General features: G+C 42.3%; 1 protein-coding gene across 2 annotated transcripts in view; it reads right to left on the bottom strand.

Moving 5' to 3' along the window:
- Positions 1–21,744, bottom strand: part of CACNA1S (calcium voltage-gated channel subunit alpha1 S) — a 548,608-nt gene that overhangs the window by 223,362 nt on the left and 303,502 nt on the right. For both annotated transcript variants that reach the window (XM_086923168.1, XM_086923169.1), the window contains exons 15-20: positions 16,630–16,720; positions 14,843–14,912; positions 10,909–11,041; positions 9,129–9,258; positions 8,245–8,304; positions 3,056–3,162 (exon numbers count right to left, since the gene is read on the bottom strand). In XM_086923168.1, the coding sequence (XP_086779294.1) occupies positions 3,056–3,162; positions 8,245–8,304; positions 9,129–9,258; positions 10,909–11,041; positions 14,843–14,912; positions 16,630–16,720 (591 nt within the window). The remainder of the gene's footprint in view (positions 1–3,055; positions 3,163–8,244; positions 8,305–9,128; positions 9,259–10,908; positions 11,042–14,842; positions 14,913–16,629; positions 16,721–21,744) is intronic.

Here is a 21,744-nt window from a genome sequence, read left to right as displayed (position 1 = left end):
ATTAGTTCCCCTAAGTAGTGGGGCGGGGGGATCATTGGGCAACAGATGCTTTTTCAGACCAAAAATATTCTTTCTGTTAGCCATTTTTTTTTAAGATTGAAGGAGGCTCCAGCAGCTTCTGCATCAATACCGTTTGGCAAAACCCTTGGACAAAAACAATAATTGACAATGCCAAAGACTGATTGCCAACACCAGACCTATTGACTTTGCGGCACTTGTTTCTAATGTTGTTGGTAATACGTTGTTGAGATATCAAAGGTTCTTAATACAAATATTACATTCTTTGGGTTCAGCCAGTGGTAGATATTTCAGATAAAGGGTCCTCAGGCAGCCAGAATCCCAATCATGAAAAAAGTGTTGACCTGTTAAAAAACTTTATGTTGGAAATGCTATAATGGATGTCAGGAAATATTATTTCATCATTATTCGAAAGGATAGAGACTGCTCTATATAATCATTGTGGTGGCTGCCGATGCCAAAAACCAAAATTTTATGCCAGATGTTCCTGAAATCTCTGACCACAGCTTTCCCACCTCAGGCAGGTCGTTCATCACATGATTTCATGATCTTTGAGAATTACACATCATATTAGATTGGTTCATGAATAAAAGTGTACTTATAAGACACACTTATCTTAATTGAAAATCTAGTAGATCCCCCAGGCCTACATGAAGGGAAGCACGTGGCCAGTTCGAAAATATTTTGACTGGTGCCATTTTACGTCTGTGTTGATAGGCTAAGGCTGTGCTTCGTGCAAACACATTTTGCCGCAGTGTTATTAAAGCAAGCTTGTGGTAATGGTAATATGTGACAACAAGGTTTGTGTATATTTGTTGGGTGGTATTTTGCCACTGAGGTGGATTTGTGTTCGTTTGTTTCTGTGCTGCTGTGTTTTAGTGCTTTATTATTGTAATTTGTTGATATGTTGAACTGTGGTGGTTGTGCCTCATTCTTTCGACTGTTTGATATGTTGTGCTTTGATATGTTTTAATTTTATTGACATGTTGATTTGTGTGGTTATTGTGTTATGTTCTGTTGTTTAATTTATATGACAACAAATGCTGCTACATTTCCAGCACATGCAAGTAGAGGTCCAGTGTCAAGCAACCATTTACAACTCTGAGGTGATAAAATAGTGGTGCTACAGCTTTTGAACTACTGAAGACATCAGTCAGCCCAAAACTGGGGCAGAGATTCATCTTAAATTAGCACTTGTAGTGCTCACCTCATATGATACAGCCAGCAGTGTTTACAACCTAGGTCGATAGGCATTTAGAGCAGGGACTTTCCCCACGATTCACTGACAACATGGCTTCTCTAGATATATAGAGTTGCTTACCCTTATTCTTTCACACGTGTGCATGTCATCTAATGAATACATTGTTGTTTAAAGTACGACTCCATAAAGAGCATGCACTTGTGTAGGTTATTATCAGGCTGCCAAGGCTGATGAGGGGTGATACCCCGAAAACGGTCCTAGGTTGGTTGTTTCTGGTCCACGGAGGGCATGCGAAATCAGTTATACTGGGTGAATTCACCTTCCCTGCCTTTTCTCCTCCCTGTGGGTCCGTCAGGGATCCCCGCTTAGTCCTACCCTTTTTAAAATATATGTTTGGCCTTCGGCATATTTGATCCACTCCATTAGCTTTGCTTTAACATCATGTGCCGATGAAGGGAAATTGTTGTGTCATTTGCCTCAGAAGATAAAACTGTTGCCGGCAACTTCTGTGACATTATCAAAGCAGTCAGTCATTGGATGTTCATAAACGGACTCAAACTCAAGGCTAGTAAGACCAAGGTACTGTTGTTTGGGGCTCCACTATCTTTCCCGTCTCCTTGTTGGTGGCCGTCCGTACTTGGTTTACGACAAAATGAGAGAGAGAAGTAAACAATGATTAGAGAGAAAGAGAAAGTGGTAAGGAAGCGCAAAAAGTGCAAGGTATTAGAAAGGAGAAGCAAGGTGATAATAGGGAGTGAGAAACAGAAAAAGGAAGAGACAGAAAAGGAAAAGAGACAGATGAAGGGCATAGGAAGTAGAGAATGAAAGAAGGGGGGGATGCAAGGAGAAAAGGATGTCAATAGAGATAAGAAAAAACAGGTAAGACTTGTAAACCCATAAGGAGGCGCATATATTATTCATGTAGCAGGTGTAGTAACAATGGGGTCCTGGATTGTGAGTGGCCTTCTGCACTTAAATTAGCTCTCTAGTTTAATACCGACACAGTGTGACAAGGGGTCCAATTTCCTTTAGTCATCTAGGCTGATGGCCCCCAAGCCACCGGTTGTTAGCATTTTATGGTGTTCGGTTTCATGGTCAGGTTGGGTTGTCCAATTATTACAGGAAGCCCGCACAGACATAAAATCATTGTGCCAGTCCAGGCAAAGTGGGCACATAGTGCAGAAGTGGTGAGACACTCTTATCCACTTACTTACACTTAGGGCTTTTTGCCTCAACCCAAAAGTGAATGATCAGGTTTCTCATCTTTCAGTGATCTCCAGCTTTGGGTGCCTGACATCTTTGGGAACACCACGTGAGGGAAGCAAGATCAAGAAGTGTTTCACTGTTGAGTGCAGAAAAACACTAAAGTAGTAGAATAGCACTAAATTATAGCAGACTAAGGGAACAAGTTGTGCTGAAATTCATGCAGATCTCTTCAATGTAATCACACGTTGAGTGAACCCTTCTTTCAGATACTCGGGCATAATGAACAAGGTTCATGTGCCTAACCCCGGGGCATAATGAACAAGGCTATTTACACTGATGCTAGCACTTAAAAGAGAACCCAATCTATTTCTACCTTATATATCCCAAAGAGGCATATTCGGAGGGACTGTCTCCGACTGAAGGACTTGGACCTTCTGCGAGGCTCAGCAACTCTTGGTGCTTACACTATCAGAGACAACCTCTTCGATACTAAGCAACACTGTGGGAGCTCATTGCTCCTGACTACCTCAGAGCAGAGCCCATGAGTCTCAGAACCTTTTCATGATCTAGACTAACCTATGTGGCTCCAGTTGAGTGACAGACAGACAGACAAAAAGAGTGAGTCCTTACTCTATGCCAAATGAAACGAGGGAAACGCCCACCACCAAGAGATCCAAGATGTTGAAGCTGTTACGGCAGAAGGAGCCCTTGTGTAGAAAAGCGCCATAGGTGGTCATCTGTGAGAGAAAGGAGGAGAGAGACAGGAGGGAGCATGAGCTGCTGAAAGAGAGGGAGAAGGAGTACTGGAGAGGAAAAACAGAAAACTAGCAAACGAAAGGTGAAAGGAATGATATTAAACACCATGATCTTCCAGTCCTCTGGGAGCCTCCCCGCAGGGTGAAATCACTAGTTGTTTACCACTAAGCGATAAAACAAGGCAAAGTCCAGCGGAAACAATGAGACTCTACACAATGACCTGCCCACTTCCTGCCCCCGTGTATTAATGACCCACCCACTTCCCACCCTCGTGTATCAATTACCCGCCCATTTCCTGCCCCTGTGTATCAATCAGAAAGATGGGTGGGGCTCAGTGGGATTAATCCTATTGATTAAGTGACCAATACTAAAAACGTATACGTCTTATTAATAGTAAATTCGTTTTTAAAGTTATTATAAAGAGCTACAGCACAAAATATTACAGATAAAAGAATCCTTTCTATGCAATTAAAATACACAGTTAAACATAAACAAAGGAGAAAGTAGCTCGGAGTGGAACCTACAATGCTCTGACATACTCCAGCTGATCATTTTCCTTCACTTTTTAAAACTTAGTTCATGTACCTGGACTGCTAAAAGCTGTCAGGTGATGAGCAACCAATGAGCATGCTCAGCGGGAGTGACATCATACACCCTTTGGCCCTCCATTGACGTCAAAGGGATAGGCCTCTATTCCAACCACCGCCCATCAACAACCTGCTGTTTGCTGCTGAGATGCCAGGGAAAGGGCACAGAGGAGCAACAATACATAAATTAATGCCCTGTCTACTTTCTGGATCTTGTTGCCTTTCTGAATTCCAACACCAGGGGTAGCCAGGGCAGTGGCAGGGGCACTAGAAGAGAACTCAGAGTTGCCGCTGCTGTCTCTCGCTTTCTCTAATTGACACCTAAGCAAATGAGAGTGGCATTTATAAAAAAAAACACATATTGATAATGGCCCAAAAATCTTGTGAGTTTTAGTTTTCTGACAATATGTAGATGACAAACAAAAACCCTGCAGGACAGGTGTTTCTTTAGGGACCACCTCTCATATGCATGTAACAATGGAAATCAGACATTGTGCAGAATAAAACAACCACAACAGGGAGCATAAACACAAACTCGGTGGAAAAGGAATGCAATACTGGAAGGCAGTTTTCAGAATGCCTTGATGGCCCACTGGGTGCTGAATGAGCAGGTTTAGGTTACTTCCCCTGGACTAGTCTGTCTTGTTCTGGTGAAGAGGTGCTGTGCTTCTGCATGCTTTATATACCACCTGGTCTACGTAGATAGTGGATCACCGGGGGAGGGGGGGAAGGAATGTAGCGGGGAGGGGGGGAATTGCATGAGATATGGTTAAGAGTGAGTGCTGAAGTAGAGGAGGTGTGGCATGATTGACTGATGGGGAGGGAGGAGCAGTTAGAGCGTAGACAGGAGGAGCTAAAGCGTTGAGAAAAAAATTGGTGTGTCACTGGATATGAATAATACAGCAGAACAAAGGTGGGAGCTAATACTAATTAAGTGCTATGGGAATGTGGAAAGTATAAAATAAAGATTAGGGTGTATTTAGAGTCTTGCAGACAGGGTACTGTGCTACAAACGTGGCTGAGCACCCTGTCTGCCAAACTTTCAGTTCTCTCGCTCTCTATTTAGAGTCGTATAAGCCATCATATTTCCACCGGCAGAACCCAAACTGTCTTCACCGGTGAAAACCTTACAGCGATGGCCCTCACAGACGTAGGATGCTCTTACATGACTCTGAAAGTTAGCACTATTTAGAGAAGATGTTTGAGGTACTTTTTTCCTATTGATCCTGAACAGAACAATATAAATTACCCTCAAAACCTGGGAGAAAATTCCCATAGTGTCAGAGCCATGAGTTTTTGTTTTTTCAAAAGGCTGCTCTGCAACCTTACAGTGTCTTCAAAGGAACGGCCAAGGGGGTGACACCGGTGAAGACACAGATATCTCTATCAGAAACGTAGAGATCAGTAAATATGGGTAGCTGTAGTCCTCAAGGAGAGCACAGTGCATGCCTCCATTGCCTTAGCAGAGAAAAATACGACCATCCAACCCATACGTTACACAATAACTACAAGGAATGAAAAAACAGGAGCAAGGATTATATGGAGGGAAATAGGGCACTGAAACAGAAGAGAAGGAAGGCAAGAGAGAAAGAGAAAGAGAAATAAGCAAAGAAAGAAAGAAACCGGGAATGAAAGAGAGAGAATGGAACATAGTAAGATGAAGAGGTAGCCTAGAAAGTGAGCTACTGAAAGAAAGTAAGGGGCATGTCGGAGGAAGAAGGATTAGGTATTAAAAGCTGAAGGAGATAAATGGAGTGGGAGCATATAAAGTCAATAAAAAGGAGAAAGGAGGACAGAGCGTTTCGGAGAGGAAATGAGGACACACAATTAGTGTTTTTGTTGTTTTATCTATGTTTACATGCATACGTGGATTTCTATAGCAGGATGCTAATTATAAGTTATGGAGGGAGATGGCATAGAAATGGTAGGAACTAAAGAGGAAGGGAAGAGGAAACCTCCTTTCTCTGAGAGCAAAAAGCATCCTTTCAGGCATATGTGGAACTGGGGGATAACTGTGGCAGATGCTGTACAGAGATGAACTATTGGAAAAACGTGGCTTTCACAAAATGCATTTTTCTAGTATTGTTAACATTCTGCCCTTCGATCGTGGAGGGAAAATGAGGACATAGGTCTTCAGCTTGTTTTTTGTAAGACTACATAAAATATACATAGTCTCGCTAATCCTTTTAAATTGTCCACCCAAGTGTAAAATAAATAAAAAATGAATATAAGATAATGGGGTTTCGATGTACTTTTTTCCCATAAAAGATATAATCTCAGACTAATCTCTAGTACAGTTGAAGTAGCTAAAAGACAAAAAGCTAGAGGAAGTAAGTGGCAGACGGACTTGACTACAATTAAATCCTCTCTGGATTTGAACTGTACATGCACATGATCTTATAAAATCTCTACAGTAAAACGGAACATATGATCTAACTTATTTGTACCAATTCAGGGCCTCATTAGTGGTTAACCAGAGCGGTATCAACTGTGATGATAGGTCTTAAAACTACTACAAGTGGCCTGACAGTTCTGGATGGAGTAATCCCAGTTTCAGGAACACAACGTCCAGTTTTAACAAATGTGTATTCACACCCGTGGAAAAAGTGCCAAAGCTGTAGACAGAGCAGCACCGAGATGCTGCCGATCCCGCTCAGCATATGAATGGATCAGATAAATGCTTTCTCCAGCATAACCCTGCTCTGACGTGCCTTTCCCTGCCTGGTCTCAGATCCCGCAACACTCTCCTGCCGCTATTTACCACCCGTACAAAACAGGTGGTAAATTACACCTGTAAAAATCCCATTACGGGGTCAATAACTTGCAACACCCTTTATTTGGGGCGAGGTACTGGCTGGAATCCATTGTAACAGTATCCTTACACCAAAATAGGGTTCCTCGAAATGAGGGCCTCAGTTTTACCAGCTTTAGCAAACCATCCTAGTCAACATAATCATCATCACTTTGGCACGGGTCTTAGGGCAGGTGGAAGTACATTCCACACCTCTAGAACAGTGCTCTACAATGGATTGACTCCTAGGTTCAGGTGTGCCAAGATCTACAACTAAAATAAAGATGCCAATATTTAACGTCTATTGTGACCAACTTGCGTTTGACACAGACCACCAATTGGAACCATTGCAGATTGCATAGTATAGAGGAAAAGTAGGGATCTATTTTTTGAATGTATGGATGAAAGATAGGTATGTTGCTATATGGTCCACACCTTTATAAGGGTTACACCCTTGAGGCCAATCACAAAGGCATTTGTTAGTCTGTGAGGTAGAGGTATATATGTTTTACTTCACATAGTCATAAATGCCTTTCTTAATCATGTTCAATACCTCCTCTGGAGTTAAGAACGTTTCCTGTATGTTAGAGAGTTTGAAGTTCCAACAAAGGGCAACAGCTCATCAGACCAACAACAAATGGGTGAGTATTCTCCATCTACATGCTCCTCCATAGTCATTTCCAAGTGTGTGCTTTGATTTAGTTGGCCCTTTTCTATTCACCTTATGACATTTTGTACCCATTTCTCATAAGAGTGCATTTATAATAGGAGAATGGTATGCTGCAAGTTTCCGGATCTTGAGGGACACTGTACTTACAGCTATCACAATTCTTGAGCAGCGATACAATACACTGGTGTGATTGATTTACAGTCGTCGTGTGGGAGTTACGCTCTGATGATCGGCTATAGATACTCGCCTTTTTCTGTTCTTCCCATTTATTATTGCTATTACGGACTGCTTTGCCCTCCCATTCTGGAGTGAATTGATTATTATTACAGATAATGGCAGAATTGAGCTGTTTTAAGCGTTTCCACACTGATAGGACACTTTCTCCAATCCTCAAGTGACTTGGGTCTCCCTATCCTGTAGCGTCTCGTTTTTGAGATCAGCTACTTATGGACTACTGATCTCAGCCGACATTTAAAACGGATCACTATCGGACCAATTTCTTGTGCTTGGTTGCGGATTGGATTGGATATTCATTAAACCCTAAAAAGGAGCCTTTGTGAATATTACTTACGTCTTGAGTATGGCGACCAGTGTACTGTTGGACAACGAGCTCTTGCAAAATGGATAGACAAAGGCTGTGACTGGTACATTGCCAATTGATACTGTTTTCGCCCTGAGGAAGCTCCCTATGTGGGAGCGAAACGCGTTGACTGATGAACTGAATTGAATGTTTTTTAAGAGAACTAATTTCAAATAAAGAAGTGACTTTTCTACCTACTTTGGCCTGTTGGACTTTGTGAGCTGCGCACCCCCATTTGTTATATCATGCATTTGCACTATGGTCTCATCATTGATGTTCTCCACCTCACTTGGAATTCTATATGTACATCCTTTTTAAATTCTCAGTTTAATTCTTCTCCCTGTTATTTTTCTGTTTTATGGCTTTTTCCTTTTCCCATTATCTATGTAGGCCTTTTTTCACAGTCAGCTTCATACCTGTTACTGTTGCACTAACCTTCAACACAATTTCTATGGTGAAAACTGCAGTAAAGACGATGTCGGCTTTTGACAGAAGCTGGAATATAAGAACAACAAATATTATAATGGACACAAATTACAATCTGAAATATAGGCATTAGGTTTCCAGAATATAAATACATTTTTGTGTGTTGTTTTTTGTTGTTATTGTAGACGAAGACACACATTTAACAACCATATTGAGCATCAGGTAAAGCATAGTTGTCATGGTTGTTAACATACCACAGAGTATTGAGAGGTGCTGCAATGCTATACTAATAGAGATTGTGCACTACCCAAGTGGTAACTAACAATAACAAACACCACATAACATTAGCATACAGTGAAATCACGGTAAAATAGCCAAAATCTGATTTGAATGTTTTAAATTGATTACAGCAAATAAGTGAGTAATACTAATTGCCCATGTGAAACATAGAGAATACAATAGTTATACAAGTGTAGATGAATATAAAAATGCCACAGATCTTAGTAGGCTAGTAACAACATTTCAAAAACTGTACCAACAAACATTTATACGCTACACTCTGCAAAACACTGAACACTTCCACAGCCGCTGTAGCCAAGACCTACAAAAGAAACAAACACTGAAAATGCATAGACATAAACAAAGTGGAATTAGATATTTAGGGTTTTAGTAGTTAGTAAGACAGGTAAGTTCAATTCCACAACTTTTTGTTGAACAAATGGCCACTCATGACCCACGTAAGATTCTTTACTGGAACACGTGGCAACTTATGTAGGAACAATCAGGACTCTCTCGAAGAGTCTACTAAAATAAAAATGTGGATGGCTTTGTTGTAGTGTGTGCGGGCAGTGAGGCAGCAATAAGGTAGTCTTATGAAGTGATATAGACGTTACCATGTTCCTGAATGAATCCTGCCTGATGGGGTCCTCAGCAGCCAGGGAAATACTACTGAGGAGGATGAAGAGCAGGATAATATTGGTGAACGTTGTGGCATTGATAATTCGATGACACAGGATTCGAAACCTGAAAAGGTACAGACAAGATAGCCATTAAACAAGAGATCTTCGGACTCTACTTTCCCCCAGTCACGTGTCCCAGAGTTGTACTAGATATGTAACCCAGCCAGTGCAAGTATTCTATGCTGCCCACCTCAATACAAGACCAGAGAACCAGAGATCACTTGTTACCATATAAGCACAAAACCTAATCATCAGCAGTGTGTGAAGATGTGAGGTCCGCAGGTGATGAGCTGCAATCCACAAGTAGAGAACTGTCCACCTCTATGCTGATGACTGTCATTAAGTGCCAGCTTGACTTTTCTGGCCTTTCTAGAGTTTATTGTGGTGCTTACAAGGTAGTGAGGGATGTTGCTTGTTCAAGTTAATGGCTGTGACTAAACTGGCCATGTTGAATAAAACAATATTCATTAGGAGGTATTCCCTAGGGAGAGTTTAACAATATGATTAAGTAAGGGGAAGGCAATCAGACTCATGGTTTCCACCTAAGGAGAAAAGGGCACTTTTCCTGCACATGGCAGGAGGTTATTAGAACGCTACATTTAAATGATACATTTGGAGGCTCCGTTTTGGCAAGGTGTTAACAGTGTTTCAAGCCAATACAGTGGCCATAGACACGTTTTGCATTATGGAATTTAGAGCATAATTCCCATGCAGGTTCTGGTGGTTTTATTGGGTAGATGTAAGGAGTTTTCTTTGCAGACAGTAATGTTATCCTCAGAAATTAGATCAATACAGTACTAGTGAGGGATGGATCAGAGGCCAATGAAGCCTATTTGAAAAGGTGCAATGGAGCTTAGGCACGGTTATAAAGTGAAGCCGCTGGGATTGTTGTAAGGTGAGGAGCGCCAAAGGCCTGCACTGGGAAGGCTAATATCTAGGTCTTTGCAAAATGTAGGCTTGGGCCCAGCAGCGAATCCATGAGGAAGTATTTAAAGATGATTTAGCTCCAATGAGGCCAGCATTCCCTTCCCGACTGTAGCATGAATACCATGCTGACAAGCATGCTCTAACTTCCTTACAAAACAATATCCAGCTGGAATTCTAGTATACACTGTTGCTCCTCCTCCAGAGAATGCACATGGTTACTAAGTTACAGATTGTAAAGCTCCCCTTTAAAGATCTAATGAGATTATAGAGGAGAGGATCACCAAAGCCCTAGAGAGACTGGCTGCTGCCAATTTTAACTCAGAGCGGGACTGGCATTGTGAACGAGGGGTCTGATAAGGTCAGCACATGCTCAGCTCATAATGTTTGTGGGCAAACAGATCCTTGAGCAAGTGAGGAAGTAGTGGACTCAGGATATGCTTCGGCTCAGCAGTGCCACAAGAGCACTTGTCTTTTTTGCGATTTTACCATGGTTATTTCTGATTCTGATGTCATTTTTACTTCACGAAATACAGGAAAATGTGGTTCAAAATTAAAGGATTGTATAATTTATGGGATTATCTGTAAAGAAGAAGATTATAGGCATTCCCTACAAACTACATGTATGTGTTTAATTGAGGTATTTGACACCAACTCCAATGAGTGATGGAGAGCTCTAGATAGAGCACTTTTATTTAATCAGAAACCTCCCAAATATGAGGTTTTAACTGCTGCCAGCTGTTTCAAGAGGTCGATGTCAAGGAAGAGGGCGATAGGAAGCCAGACTTACTTGTTGGTTGGACTGAAGATGAAAAAGGAGCTGGCCTCGGGCATGGGCACAGCCTTCTCCTTCAGCTGGATGTCAGCTAGAGGACGCGGGCGTGGGCTGATGGGGATCTCCGGCTCCTCTTCCTCATCGTCCCCTGGAAGAAAAAAGTCAAGAGGTGTAAAAACCAGAGAGAGGTGCAGGGGTTGAAGTGCAAGAACCATATAATGAAAGAGGGAACACATGCATAATCCTTAGCCCACGAGCACAAAGAAATGGTGAACCATTTGTTCTACTTAAGGTGAATGTAACATTTACCTTGGTTGACCGCTTTTCAGTTGTATATAATATACTTATTGTACTACATGAATAGTAATGAAATAATGTATAATTTAGAAAATGTTGAAACTTTAAATGTTTAATCACTGGATTTTTAGAGATTAATCGCAGCAAGATATTTTACTTGTCCTACTGACTACCCTATAACCTTTATGCAAATTAACATTTGGCTCCGCACTAAAAGTAAACAGTTAAGAAAGAACATTTATCAGCTATCATTCATTGCACAGACATATTCACTCAAAGATATATCTACAGAGTCACACAAACCTAGTTCAATGGTCACTAGTTCTAGGTATGAGAATGGGGCTCCCACACCCTGGTTTGTCACTGAAGTGGAAGCAGGAATATCGCTTAATAGGGAAGATGGGATATTTCTAGGGAGTTCAAAGCATGGTATAAGCCAATGTGGTGGCTGCTGAGTGAAACTATTGCTAAATCACTGACTAACCAGTCTGACTGACCGTTCTGAAGCACAAACACAAAAAAAACAATGTTACTGTTCAATTGCTGTTCATGCACTTTGCCACCTCAACAAACTGTAAAGCAGTATGAGATTAGGAGTCAGAAAGTAATGGAGTACTGTAATGGTATGTGACGGTGCCCAGTGCACCTTCGATCACCACACCACCACCATGCTCTATTACTTTGTGATGTATTTTAATCTCATATTACATTGAGGGCCCCAACTTTATCAAACAAAGGCACAGATGTCACATTTTGTTAGAACTGGCATCTTTAGGGTGAACTTCTCCTGAACTTTTTGCTTTTTACCTCCACGTTTGCTAATTCTTATTGATGGCCTTAGGTCATGGAGCGCTTTACCACTGCTAACCAGCACTAAAGTTAATGTGCATCCCCCATATGTATGATGACATTGGTGTATACCTGTTTGGCATATTTATTGTACTGGTAAGTCCCTTGTAAATTGGTATAGCATATACCCAGGGCCTGTACTTCAAATGCTACTAGTGAGCTGCAGTTCTGACTGTGCCACCCACAGAAGCACCCATTCAAACCCGTCTCAGGCCTTCCACTGCAGTGTCTGTGTGTGCAGTTTACTGCCACTTCCACGTGGCATCTAAAACTACTTGCCAAGCCTTGCACTCCTATTTTATTATATATGTCAATCCTAAGGTAGGCCCTAAGTAACTCCAAATGGCAGGGAGCCATGTTAGTAAAAGGTATGGACATGTACTTGTACATTTTGCATGTCCCGGTAGTGACAAACAGCCTATTTCGTTTTCACTACTGTGACGCCTACCCCTCTCACAGGCCAGCAATGGGAAATCCTTAATACACTGTTAAGCTATAATTACTGATCGGAGAGGAATAGCATTTTCATATCTTTGGAATAGTAATGATAAATCCTCCTTACTGGTGAAGTTAGATTTACCATTACAGTTATAGAAAACCCACGTTTAGAAAGTCAACATTTCTCTGTACTTACTGCTTCTTTGTGCCCGATAACCTGTCTCCAATACTCGTCTGGGTTGGGTGATAGCAACACTGCATTCCCTTTAGACAGCCACAAATACAGGAAGGTGAGGCTCATCTCCATTCTGAGCACTAATCTGCATTAATCTGCATTCTGATGGGTGTTCCTGGGCAGGGCAAAATGGGAGGGGCTGCCACTTCCGCTTCAATAGGTAGTGTTCTGTCCACACACAAAGCACTGATTTACCCCCCACAGATAGCCTGGCTACAGGCCTGGGTTGAAAGGGATCCTTGTACACTTCAGAGAGCTGATTTGAAGTCACCAGCTACATCAAAAGCCCTTCTGGGTATAAGTTATGGTTTTCTTATCCCCTAAAATCAGACACCTCTGGATATTGAACTAAGCCTCTGTCAGAAGGACTCCTGGGCTGCTTAAAGGACTCAACTGGACTGCATTTTTGGAAGGACTGCTTTCCTGCTTGGTGCCTTGCTGCTCCCTGAATGTGTTGAAGGAGAGATGGACTCTGCCTTCTTTCCAAGGGATCTCCAAGGGCTTGCTGGCCTGCCTCCTGTTTTTGAAGTCTCAGGGACACATCCTCAGGGACCTTCTGCAATTCTGCTGGTGCTGCTGGTTTCAGCCCTCACTTTGCCTGAGGTGCCCTCTCCATGTTCTGGGCCTCAGAGGTGGGATCAGCAGCTGTTTTTCCACAAAACCAACATATTGTTACCACTGCGCTAGTCGGAAGCGAAGCAACGCTCTCCGCCCCAGATGCAGAGGCTGTTCAACAACAGCTATTCCACAGCCTGCGCAATCCAATGAATATATTCTTCACGGCTCGAGGACAGCGCATTGCCTGCACTTCAGGGAAGCTCTACGGGGAAGAGGCAACCCGAATGCATGGAAAAGATTGACACATCATGTTCTCAGTGTCGATGCTTTGCTCCATCAAAGGTACTTTCTCAGCGGGCCCTGCATGGGTCTTGAAGGCGGCGTGAACTTTGGATTTGCACCAATCCCTTGCGACCTCAAGTAGCCTTTTGACCACTAGTGACTTCTAACCACTGTGTTTGCATTTAATGTTTAAATATTCACATCTCTACTTCTGCTGATTGGTCTTTTGTCATTTTGGTCGTTTTTTGTTCAAATAATTATTCTCTGTTTTTCTAAACCTGAGTGGAGTATTTTTGTTGTGTATTAGTTGTGCTACTGTGTTTGTGTGTGTGTATGTGTGTGGGGGTGTGTGTTGTACAAATACTTTCCACATTACCGCTTTATATAAGCCTCTCTACTCTGTGCCAAGCTACCAGAGAGTGAACACAGGTTATCTTTTACTGTGTATCTAGCTTACCCTGACTAGAGTGGTGGTCTCTGCCTAGCCTGGGTGCATACCTCAGGTAACCAGGAATCCTAACTATACATGATTTGGTCCAAATGTTTCACCACTTGAAGAATATTGAAAGCAAACTCTGAATTACATGTAGGCCTCATGTAAAGCAGAGAAGCATTCTGCCTATGCCTACCACAGGGAGCCGGCAGCCAGAATAAGAATTGTGTGGGGATCCAATAAGTGGTTTCCCATTATGTCCTATAATGTAAATTTATAATAAATTTAAATGATGGCATCAAATACATCAACTTCTTGTGTCTATTATGGATTAAGCAATGATGGTCAAGGGTGTTAGTTGAGCATGTACTCTGATATAAAAGACACAAACATGCTCATGGGTAATTGGCCCTATGGTTATGCTATGTATGGTTGTAGCTGAACAAGGAGAAAAGAAGGAAGGACAGGACAACAAAAATGATTTGGGAAAGGAAAGTCAGCACAACAAGAGAATGTAGGGGACTTTGATAAGGGGGGATCAGATTACCACCAGAGGATGTAGGGAGGAAAGTAATGGATGAAAGATGTAAAACACAAGAGTAAGGAACATTTGTTTTGGGTTCAGAAATGCTGGAAAAGCCCCTAGAAGCAAATCTAAAGAGATCCCTCACTGTAGACTCAGGGCCCATCATTGCAAAGTATATTTTAAACCATATTCCTACTTTCCCCTAGTATCCATCCGAACCAACTACAGGCAAGGGTTAAACCATGCACCAGAGAAAAGAAACATCATACAGCTTCCAAGAGATAATTGCATGCCCTAATCCTGTTTCCTGAGTATAAGTTCCCATTCTCACCTGGAAAGTCAGCAGAAGGGTACGGGTCCTTAATTTCATTCACATTCGATTCAAACTCATCAATTTTCAGCTGAATAGGAATTGGGGAAAAAGAAAGAGTATGATATGTAAGAAATAAAAACATACAGTGATATTAAAGTCGGAAACTGATGGAAGACAAGACTAACTGCATAAACTACAAACATTTGGTGATGCCCAAAAATGTCTTATCTCTATTCCTATTTAGTGATAAACGTAAATATTCCCATCCATGACGAGAGAGTGATCTACATGTCTTCACTGCCACATGGTGTCATGGCCTTCAACAGCCATTATCCTAGAATGCTTAGCAAATTAGTATTGCAGTGAATTGTGCTATATGAGAAACAGCTTAAATAGAAACTACCTGCTGTAGACCACCAAGGCTTTCTAAACAGCTGCAAGGAGAAACTAAATCATCAATGTGTCTTTTCTCACTGAGATCACATCTTTTTTCACACACAATTTTATGTAGTAAAACACTGATTTAGAAGGTATTCTGTTTCCCAATATGGACTACTCTGCAGTTAGGTGAATCATATTTGGAACATGAAAAGTACATTGCCCTGTAAAGAAGCTAAGACAGGATTATGCAATGAGATAAAGATATGCGAGATATGCGAGCTGCATTTGGATCTTTCTTTACAAAGCAAAGATGATATTGATCTTCTCACCTATTAGGACTTCATCGTCCACCATGTTGTTTCAATGTTAGACAAAATATAAATGAGTATTCTCTTGCTTGATGAATTTAAATTAGACAATGAAACACAAATAATTTACTATTTTAGTAATTTCTGGACCAAATGAACTATTTTGTTATGGTACAGATCCTGGTACAAATTGGAATTGCAATCAATTAAAAATGGTGATATCAACAATGAAAACACAGAAGAAAGCAACCCTTTTTATTACCCATTTAGGTTACAAAAATGTATGAGTGAACTTTGTGGGGGATTTTGGCAAAAATGAGAGGTGTATGTCATTAGAATGCATGTAGAGGAATTCTTCTCAGCAAATGTTAGTGGTCTTCGAGCAGAATAAGTTAACTAAGTTTATGAGGTGGATGTGGCTGCTGGGCAAAGATAGGAATAATGCCAAGTCCCAACCACATATTCCTTCCACCATCTTCATTGGGTTTGTCAGGTGCCCATGAACAATAGAGATGAAAATCCAGAGTCTCAATATATCAAAGGAACTGCATCACTTTAGTGTCACTCTTACTAGAAAAGATCCTAAAGAATCGTCCTTGCCTCATGATGTATATCACTCTTTGTTTTTGCTGTACCAGCTCCTCAGAGACAACTATCGGGGGTAGGTTTCAAGAGCAGCCCATGCCTCTTTGAGGATGCTGCCTACATGTACATGGTTTGTTCAGCCTATCAGTCACAAGGTTCAGGTTGTGGGCCATTTCCCTGCATCGCACTGCATTGTAACTCAGACAATTGTGTCACTTTGACTTTATTCAGTGGTGTTATTTGTGCATGAGTCTCCAGTGGAGCACTCAGTGGAAAAAAATGGGCAAGTGACAGAATGCTTAGTTTTTAAAGCCGAGGGCTGACTAGATTACCACTACAGAAACTCAAGAAATTGATCAAATAGAAAGTACTTGACCTATACACACGATTGGATAAAAGGCAGTGGCAACAGATGATGTGGGATCATAATGCTATTTTTACTCATTATGGAGAGCTGCCCAGACATGCTTCTCCTACATCTGACCACAATTGTTGGCACTGTTGACTTGTCAGAATTTAGGGTAGGCAAACCTTGGCAGTGGTGGGAACTCCTTCTTTCGCCTTCTGCTCCAGTTTCTTGGCCAGCAGCAGTTTCTCCTCATCAGATTTCTCAGGGTATGATCTGAACAAGCGAGCCAAAGCCGTACAAATTGTTTTAATGCAACAATGACAGAAGCAAAGAAAGTGACAACAAAAGAAGAAAATGAATTTAAGAACATTAAAAGAGTTAAACATTGTATAAAAAGGCCCGACTTGTTTCAGACAAAAAGAGCAAACGTAAAAAAATTGTGAAAACAAATAACAAAAAATTATTTCAAGACTGCAAAATCACTTACCTTACACTGCCACTCAATGTTCTGCCACATGACCTCAATGTTCTGCAGCACATCCTCTGCACGCTAAGCCTACAGTCAGCACTCTCATCCAATCAAGACGCTGTTCTCAAGCTGTTAAGCAAGATGAGCAAAGCGGCTTGCTTGGCTGGAGCAGGCTGGCTCTGTGCTCTAAAAGGCACTGCAGGCCTGTGCTTGCTCTCCAACCCAGCTGCCCAAGCCAGCAGGTTGGAGAGTTTTGAATCGCGCATGTCGGTTTGGTCGTACCAAGGTAGACGGCCAAACCAACATGTGCACTTCAAACTTAAGTGGGCACTCCTCACTGCTGCGAAACATTGGCAGCAGTGACGTACTGGCCATGCCCTGCCCTCACACTTGGTTTGCTGGCAAAAAGTAAAAAAGTAAAATGGTAAATAAAATCATTTGATTAATATTTTATTCTTCAAGATTTCTGCGCAGCAGTGCAGGGTGGTGACAACTCCTCCGCTCCCATGGAGGAACCGCGATGGTTAAGTGGGATATACGAATGCGGTTGATGGAAAAATCTTCTCTCGTACAACCATTTACTTATGCCACAAATCCCTTTGTTAACGTGAATGCCTTACAGTCATAACATGCATTGGTAATGCATTGGTTTCCCATATGTAATAAATAAAGAACTGTTTTCATCAATCATCGTCGGGAAGAAGGAAAGAGTTCCCTGACAGATAACACAGGATTGGAAAGGATGTGTCGCAGTGGTCAGAGCTGCTGACTCGAGTGCTAGGGATCCCATTCGAGTCTTGGCAGCGCACACAACATTCTGTGATTCTATGCAAATCACTTAATCTCTCCAGATGATAAATTGTTATATAAATATGCTGCAAATGTAAAAGGCAAAACTTTATGAAAATGTAGTTCCACCAAAGCAGATGTTAACAGTATTTCGACGGCAGGAAACTGATAAGAGAAGCAGACCAGGAACAAGCATTGGTAAATGCAGGTAAATATGCTACAGCCAATAGAAATGGAGAAAGGGTAACTGGCACGCACTGGAACCAATGAGAAGCCAGGAAAGAGAGGAGGGATGTAAGTCCCCTTTAAGTTTACATGAAAAACAATAGATTTCTAAAGCACAGCGCAAGCACTGTGCAGGCGAATCCTAAAAAGGTAAATTATTTCATAGACATACATGTACAAATTAATTGACCTTTGAATAGGTTAGAAATGTATATATATATATATATATATATATATATATATATATATATATATATATATATATATATATATATATATATATATATATATATATATATATATATATATATATATATATATATATATATATATATCCAACAACAGAGTTACCCCTTGTAGAAAAGCCTCCATGCAGGTAGGTAAAATCTTCGTTTTTATTGCAGTTACAGCACAATGAAGAGAGAACAAAGTCCAGTTCAAATAGGCAGCCTGACGCGTTTCATGCTCATGGAGCATTTCTTCAGAGGCTTGTGAGCACACTGCGTGAAGCACTCAGGATTTTCAACCTTAAACACCTGCCATGTGGGCGTTGGCTCTCCTAGAGCCTGCTGGTGCAAGTAGTCCAATTTCATCGCTCCAGTGAGCTGCTCCAAACAGTGAAATTAATTCATGAAAATAAAGCCCCAAGTGGGTTTGGAATTTGTCCCACTATCTCTGTGCCTTTTATAAAATCTGCAACACGAACCTCCTGCCACTGATCATCCCGTGACTGCAGCTTAACCCACTTTCAAGTGGTGGGGCTTTTCCTCGACCAGGGCCGGCCGAAAAACAATCCAACAACAGAGTTACCCCTTGTAGAAAAGCTTCCATGCAGGTAGGTAAAATCTTCGTTTTTATTGCAGTTACAGCACAATGAAGAGAGAACAAAGTCCAGTTCAAATAGGCAGCCTGACGCGTTTCATGCTCATGGAGCATTTCTTCAGAGGCTTGTGAGCACACTGCGTGAAGCACTCGGGATTTTCAACCTTAAACACCTGCCATGTGGGCGTTGGCTCTCCTAGAGCCTGCTGGTGCAAGTAGTCCAATTTCATCGCTCCAGTGAGCTGCTCCAAACAGTGAAATTAATTCATGAAAATAAAGCCCCAAGTGGGTTTGGAATTTGTCCCACTATCTCTGTGCCTTTTATAAAATCTGCAACACGAACCTCCTGCCACTGATCATCCCGTGACTGCAGCTTAACCCACTTTCAAGTGGTGGGGCTTTTCCTCGACCAGGGCCGGCCGAAAAACAATCCAACAACAGAGTTACCCCTTGTAGAAAAGCCTCCATGCAGGTAGGTAAAATCTTCGTTTTTATTGCAGTTACAGCACAATGAAGAGAGAACAAAGTCCAGTTCAAATAGGCAGCCTGACGCGTTTCATGCTCATGGAGCATTTCTTCAGAGGCTTGTGAGCACACTGCGTGAAGCACTCGGGATTTTCAACCTTAAACACCTGCCATGTGGGCGTTGGCTCTCCTAGAGCCTGCTGGTGCAAGTAGTCCAATTTCATCGCTCCAGTGAGCTGCTCCAAACAGTGAAATTAATTCATGAAAATAAAGCCCCAAGTGGGTTTGGAATTTGTCCCACTATCTCTGTGCCTTTTATAAAATCTGCAACACGAACCTCCTGCCACTGATCATCCCGTGACTGCAGCTTAACCCACTTTCAAGTGGTGGGGCTTTTCCTCGACCAGGGCCGGCTGAAAAACAATCCAACAACAGAGTTACCCCTTGTAGAAAAGCCTCCATGCAGGTAGGTAAAATCTTCGTTTTTATTGCAGTTACAGCACAATGAAGAGAGAACAAAGTCCAGTTCAAATAGGCAGCCTGACGCGTTTCATGCTCATGGAGCATTTCTTCAGAGGCTTGTGAGCACACTGCGTGAAGCACTCGGGATTTTCAACCTTAAACACCTGCCATGTGGGCGTTGGCTCTCCTAGAGCCTGCTGGTGCAAGTAGTCCAATTTCATCGCTCCAGTGAGCTGCTCCAAACAGTGAAATTAATTCATGAAAATAAAGCCCCAAGTGGGTTTGGAATTTGTCCCACTATCTCTGTGCCTTTTATAAAATCTGCAACACGAACCTCCTACCACTGATCATCCCGTGACTGCAGCTTAACCCACTTTCAAGTGGTGGGGCTTTTCCTCGACCAGGGCCGGCCGAAAAACAATCCAACAACAGAGTTACCCCTTGTAGAAAAGCCTCCATGCAGGTAGGTAAAATCTTCGTTTTTATTGCAGTTACAGCACAATGAAGAGAGAACAAAGTCCAGTTCAAATAGGCAGCCTGACGCGTTTCATGCTCATGGAGCATTTCTTCAGAGGCTTGTGAGCACACTGCGTGAAGCACTCGGGATTTTCAACCTTAAACACCTGCCATGTGGGCGTTGGCTCTCCTAGAGCCTGCTGGTGCAAGTAGTCCAATTTCATCGCTCCAGTGAGCTGCTCCAAACAGTGAAATTAATTCATGAAAATAAAGCCCCAAGTGGGTTTGGAATTTGTCCCACTATCTCTGTGCCTTTTATAAAATCTGCAACACGAACCTCCTGCCACTGATCATCCCGTGACTGCAGCTTAACCCACTTTCAAGTGGTGGGGCTTTTCCTCGACCAGGGCCGGCCGAAAAACAATCCAACAACAGAGTTACCCCTTGTAGAAAAGCCTCCATGCAGGTAGGTAAAATCTTCGTTTTTATTGCAGTTACAGCACAATGAAGAGAGAACAAAGTCCAGTTCAAATAGGCAGCCTGACGCGTTTCATGCTCATGGAGCATTTCTTCAGAGGCTTGTGAGCACACTGCGTGAAGCACTCGGGATTTTCAACCTTAAACACCTGCCATGTGGGCGTTGGCTCTCCTAGAGCCTGCTGGTGCAAGTAGTCCAATTTCATCGCCCCAGTGAGCTGCTCCAAACAGTGAAATTAATTCATGAAAATAAAGCCCCAAGTGGGTTTGGAATTTGTCCCACTATCTCTGTGCCTTTTATAAAATCTGCAACACGAACCTCCTGCCACTGATCATCCCGTGACTGCAGCTTAACCCACTTTCAAGTGGTGGGGCTTTTCCTCGACCAGGGCCGGCCGAAAAACAATCCAACAACAGAGTTACCCCTTGTAGAAAAGCCTCCATGCAGGTAGGTAAAATCTTCGTTTTTATTGCAGTTACAGCACAATGAAGAGAGAACAAAGTCCAGTTCAAATAGGCAGCCTGACGCGTTTCATGCTCATGGAGCATTTCTTCAGAGGCTTGTGAGCACACTGCGTGAAGCACTCGGGATTTTCAACCTTAAACACCTGCCATGTGGGCGTTGGCTCTCCTAGAGCCTGCTGGTGCAAGTAGTCCAATTTCATCGCTCCAGTGAGCTGCTCCAAACAGTGAAATTAATTCATGAAAATAAAGCCCCAAGTGGGTTTGGAATTTGTCCCACTATCTCTGTGCCTTTTATAAAATCTGCAACACGAACCTCCTACCACTGATCATCCCGTGACTGCAGCTTAACCCACTTTCAAGTGGTGGGGCTTTTCCTCGACCAGGGCCGGCCGAAAAACAATCCAACAACAGAGTTACCCCTTGTAGAAAAGCCTCCATGCAGGTAGGTAAAATCTTCGTTTTTATTGCAGTTACAGCACAATGAAGAGAGAACAAAGTCCAGTTCAAATAGGCAGCCTGACGCGTTTCATGCTCATGGAGCATTTCTTCAGAGGCTTGTGAGCACACTGCGTGAAGCACTCGGGATTTTCAACCTTAAACACCTGCCATGTGGGCGTTGGCTCTCCTAGAGCCTGCTGGTGCAAGTAGTCCAATTTCATCGCTCCAG

The sequence above is a fragment of the Lissotriton vulgaris genome, chromosome 5, assembly GCF_964263255.1.
Source record: "Lissotriton vulgaris chromosome 5, aLisVul1.2, whole genome shotgun sequence".
NCBI classification, from domain to species: Eukaryota; Metazoa; Chordata; class Amphibia; order Caudata; family Salamandridae; genus Lissotriton; species Lissotriton vulgaris.
This window is presented reverse-complemented; position numbering and strand designations above follow the sequence as displayed.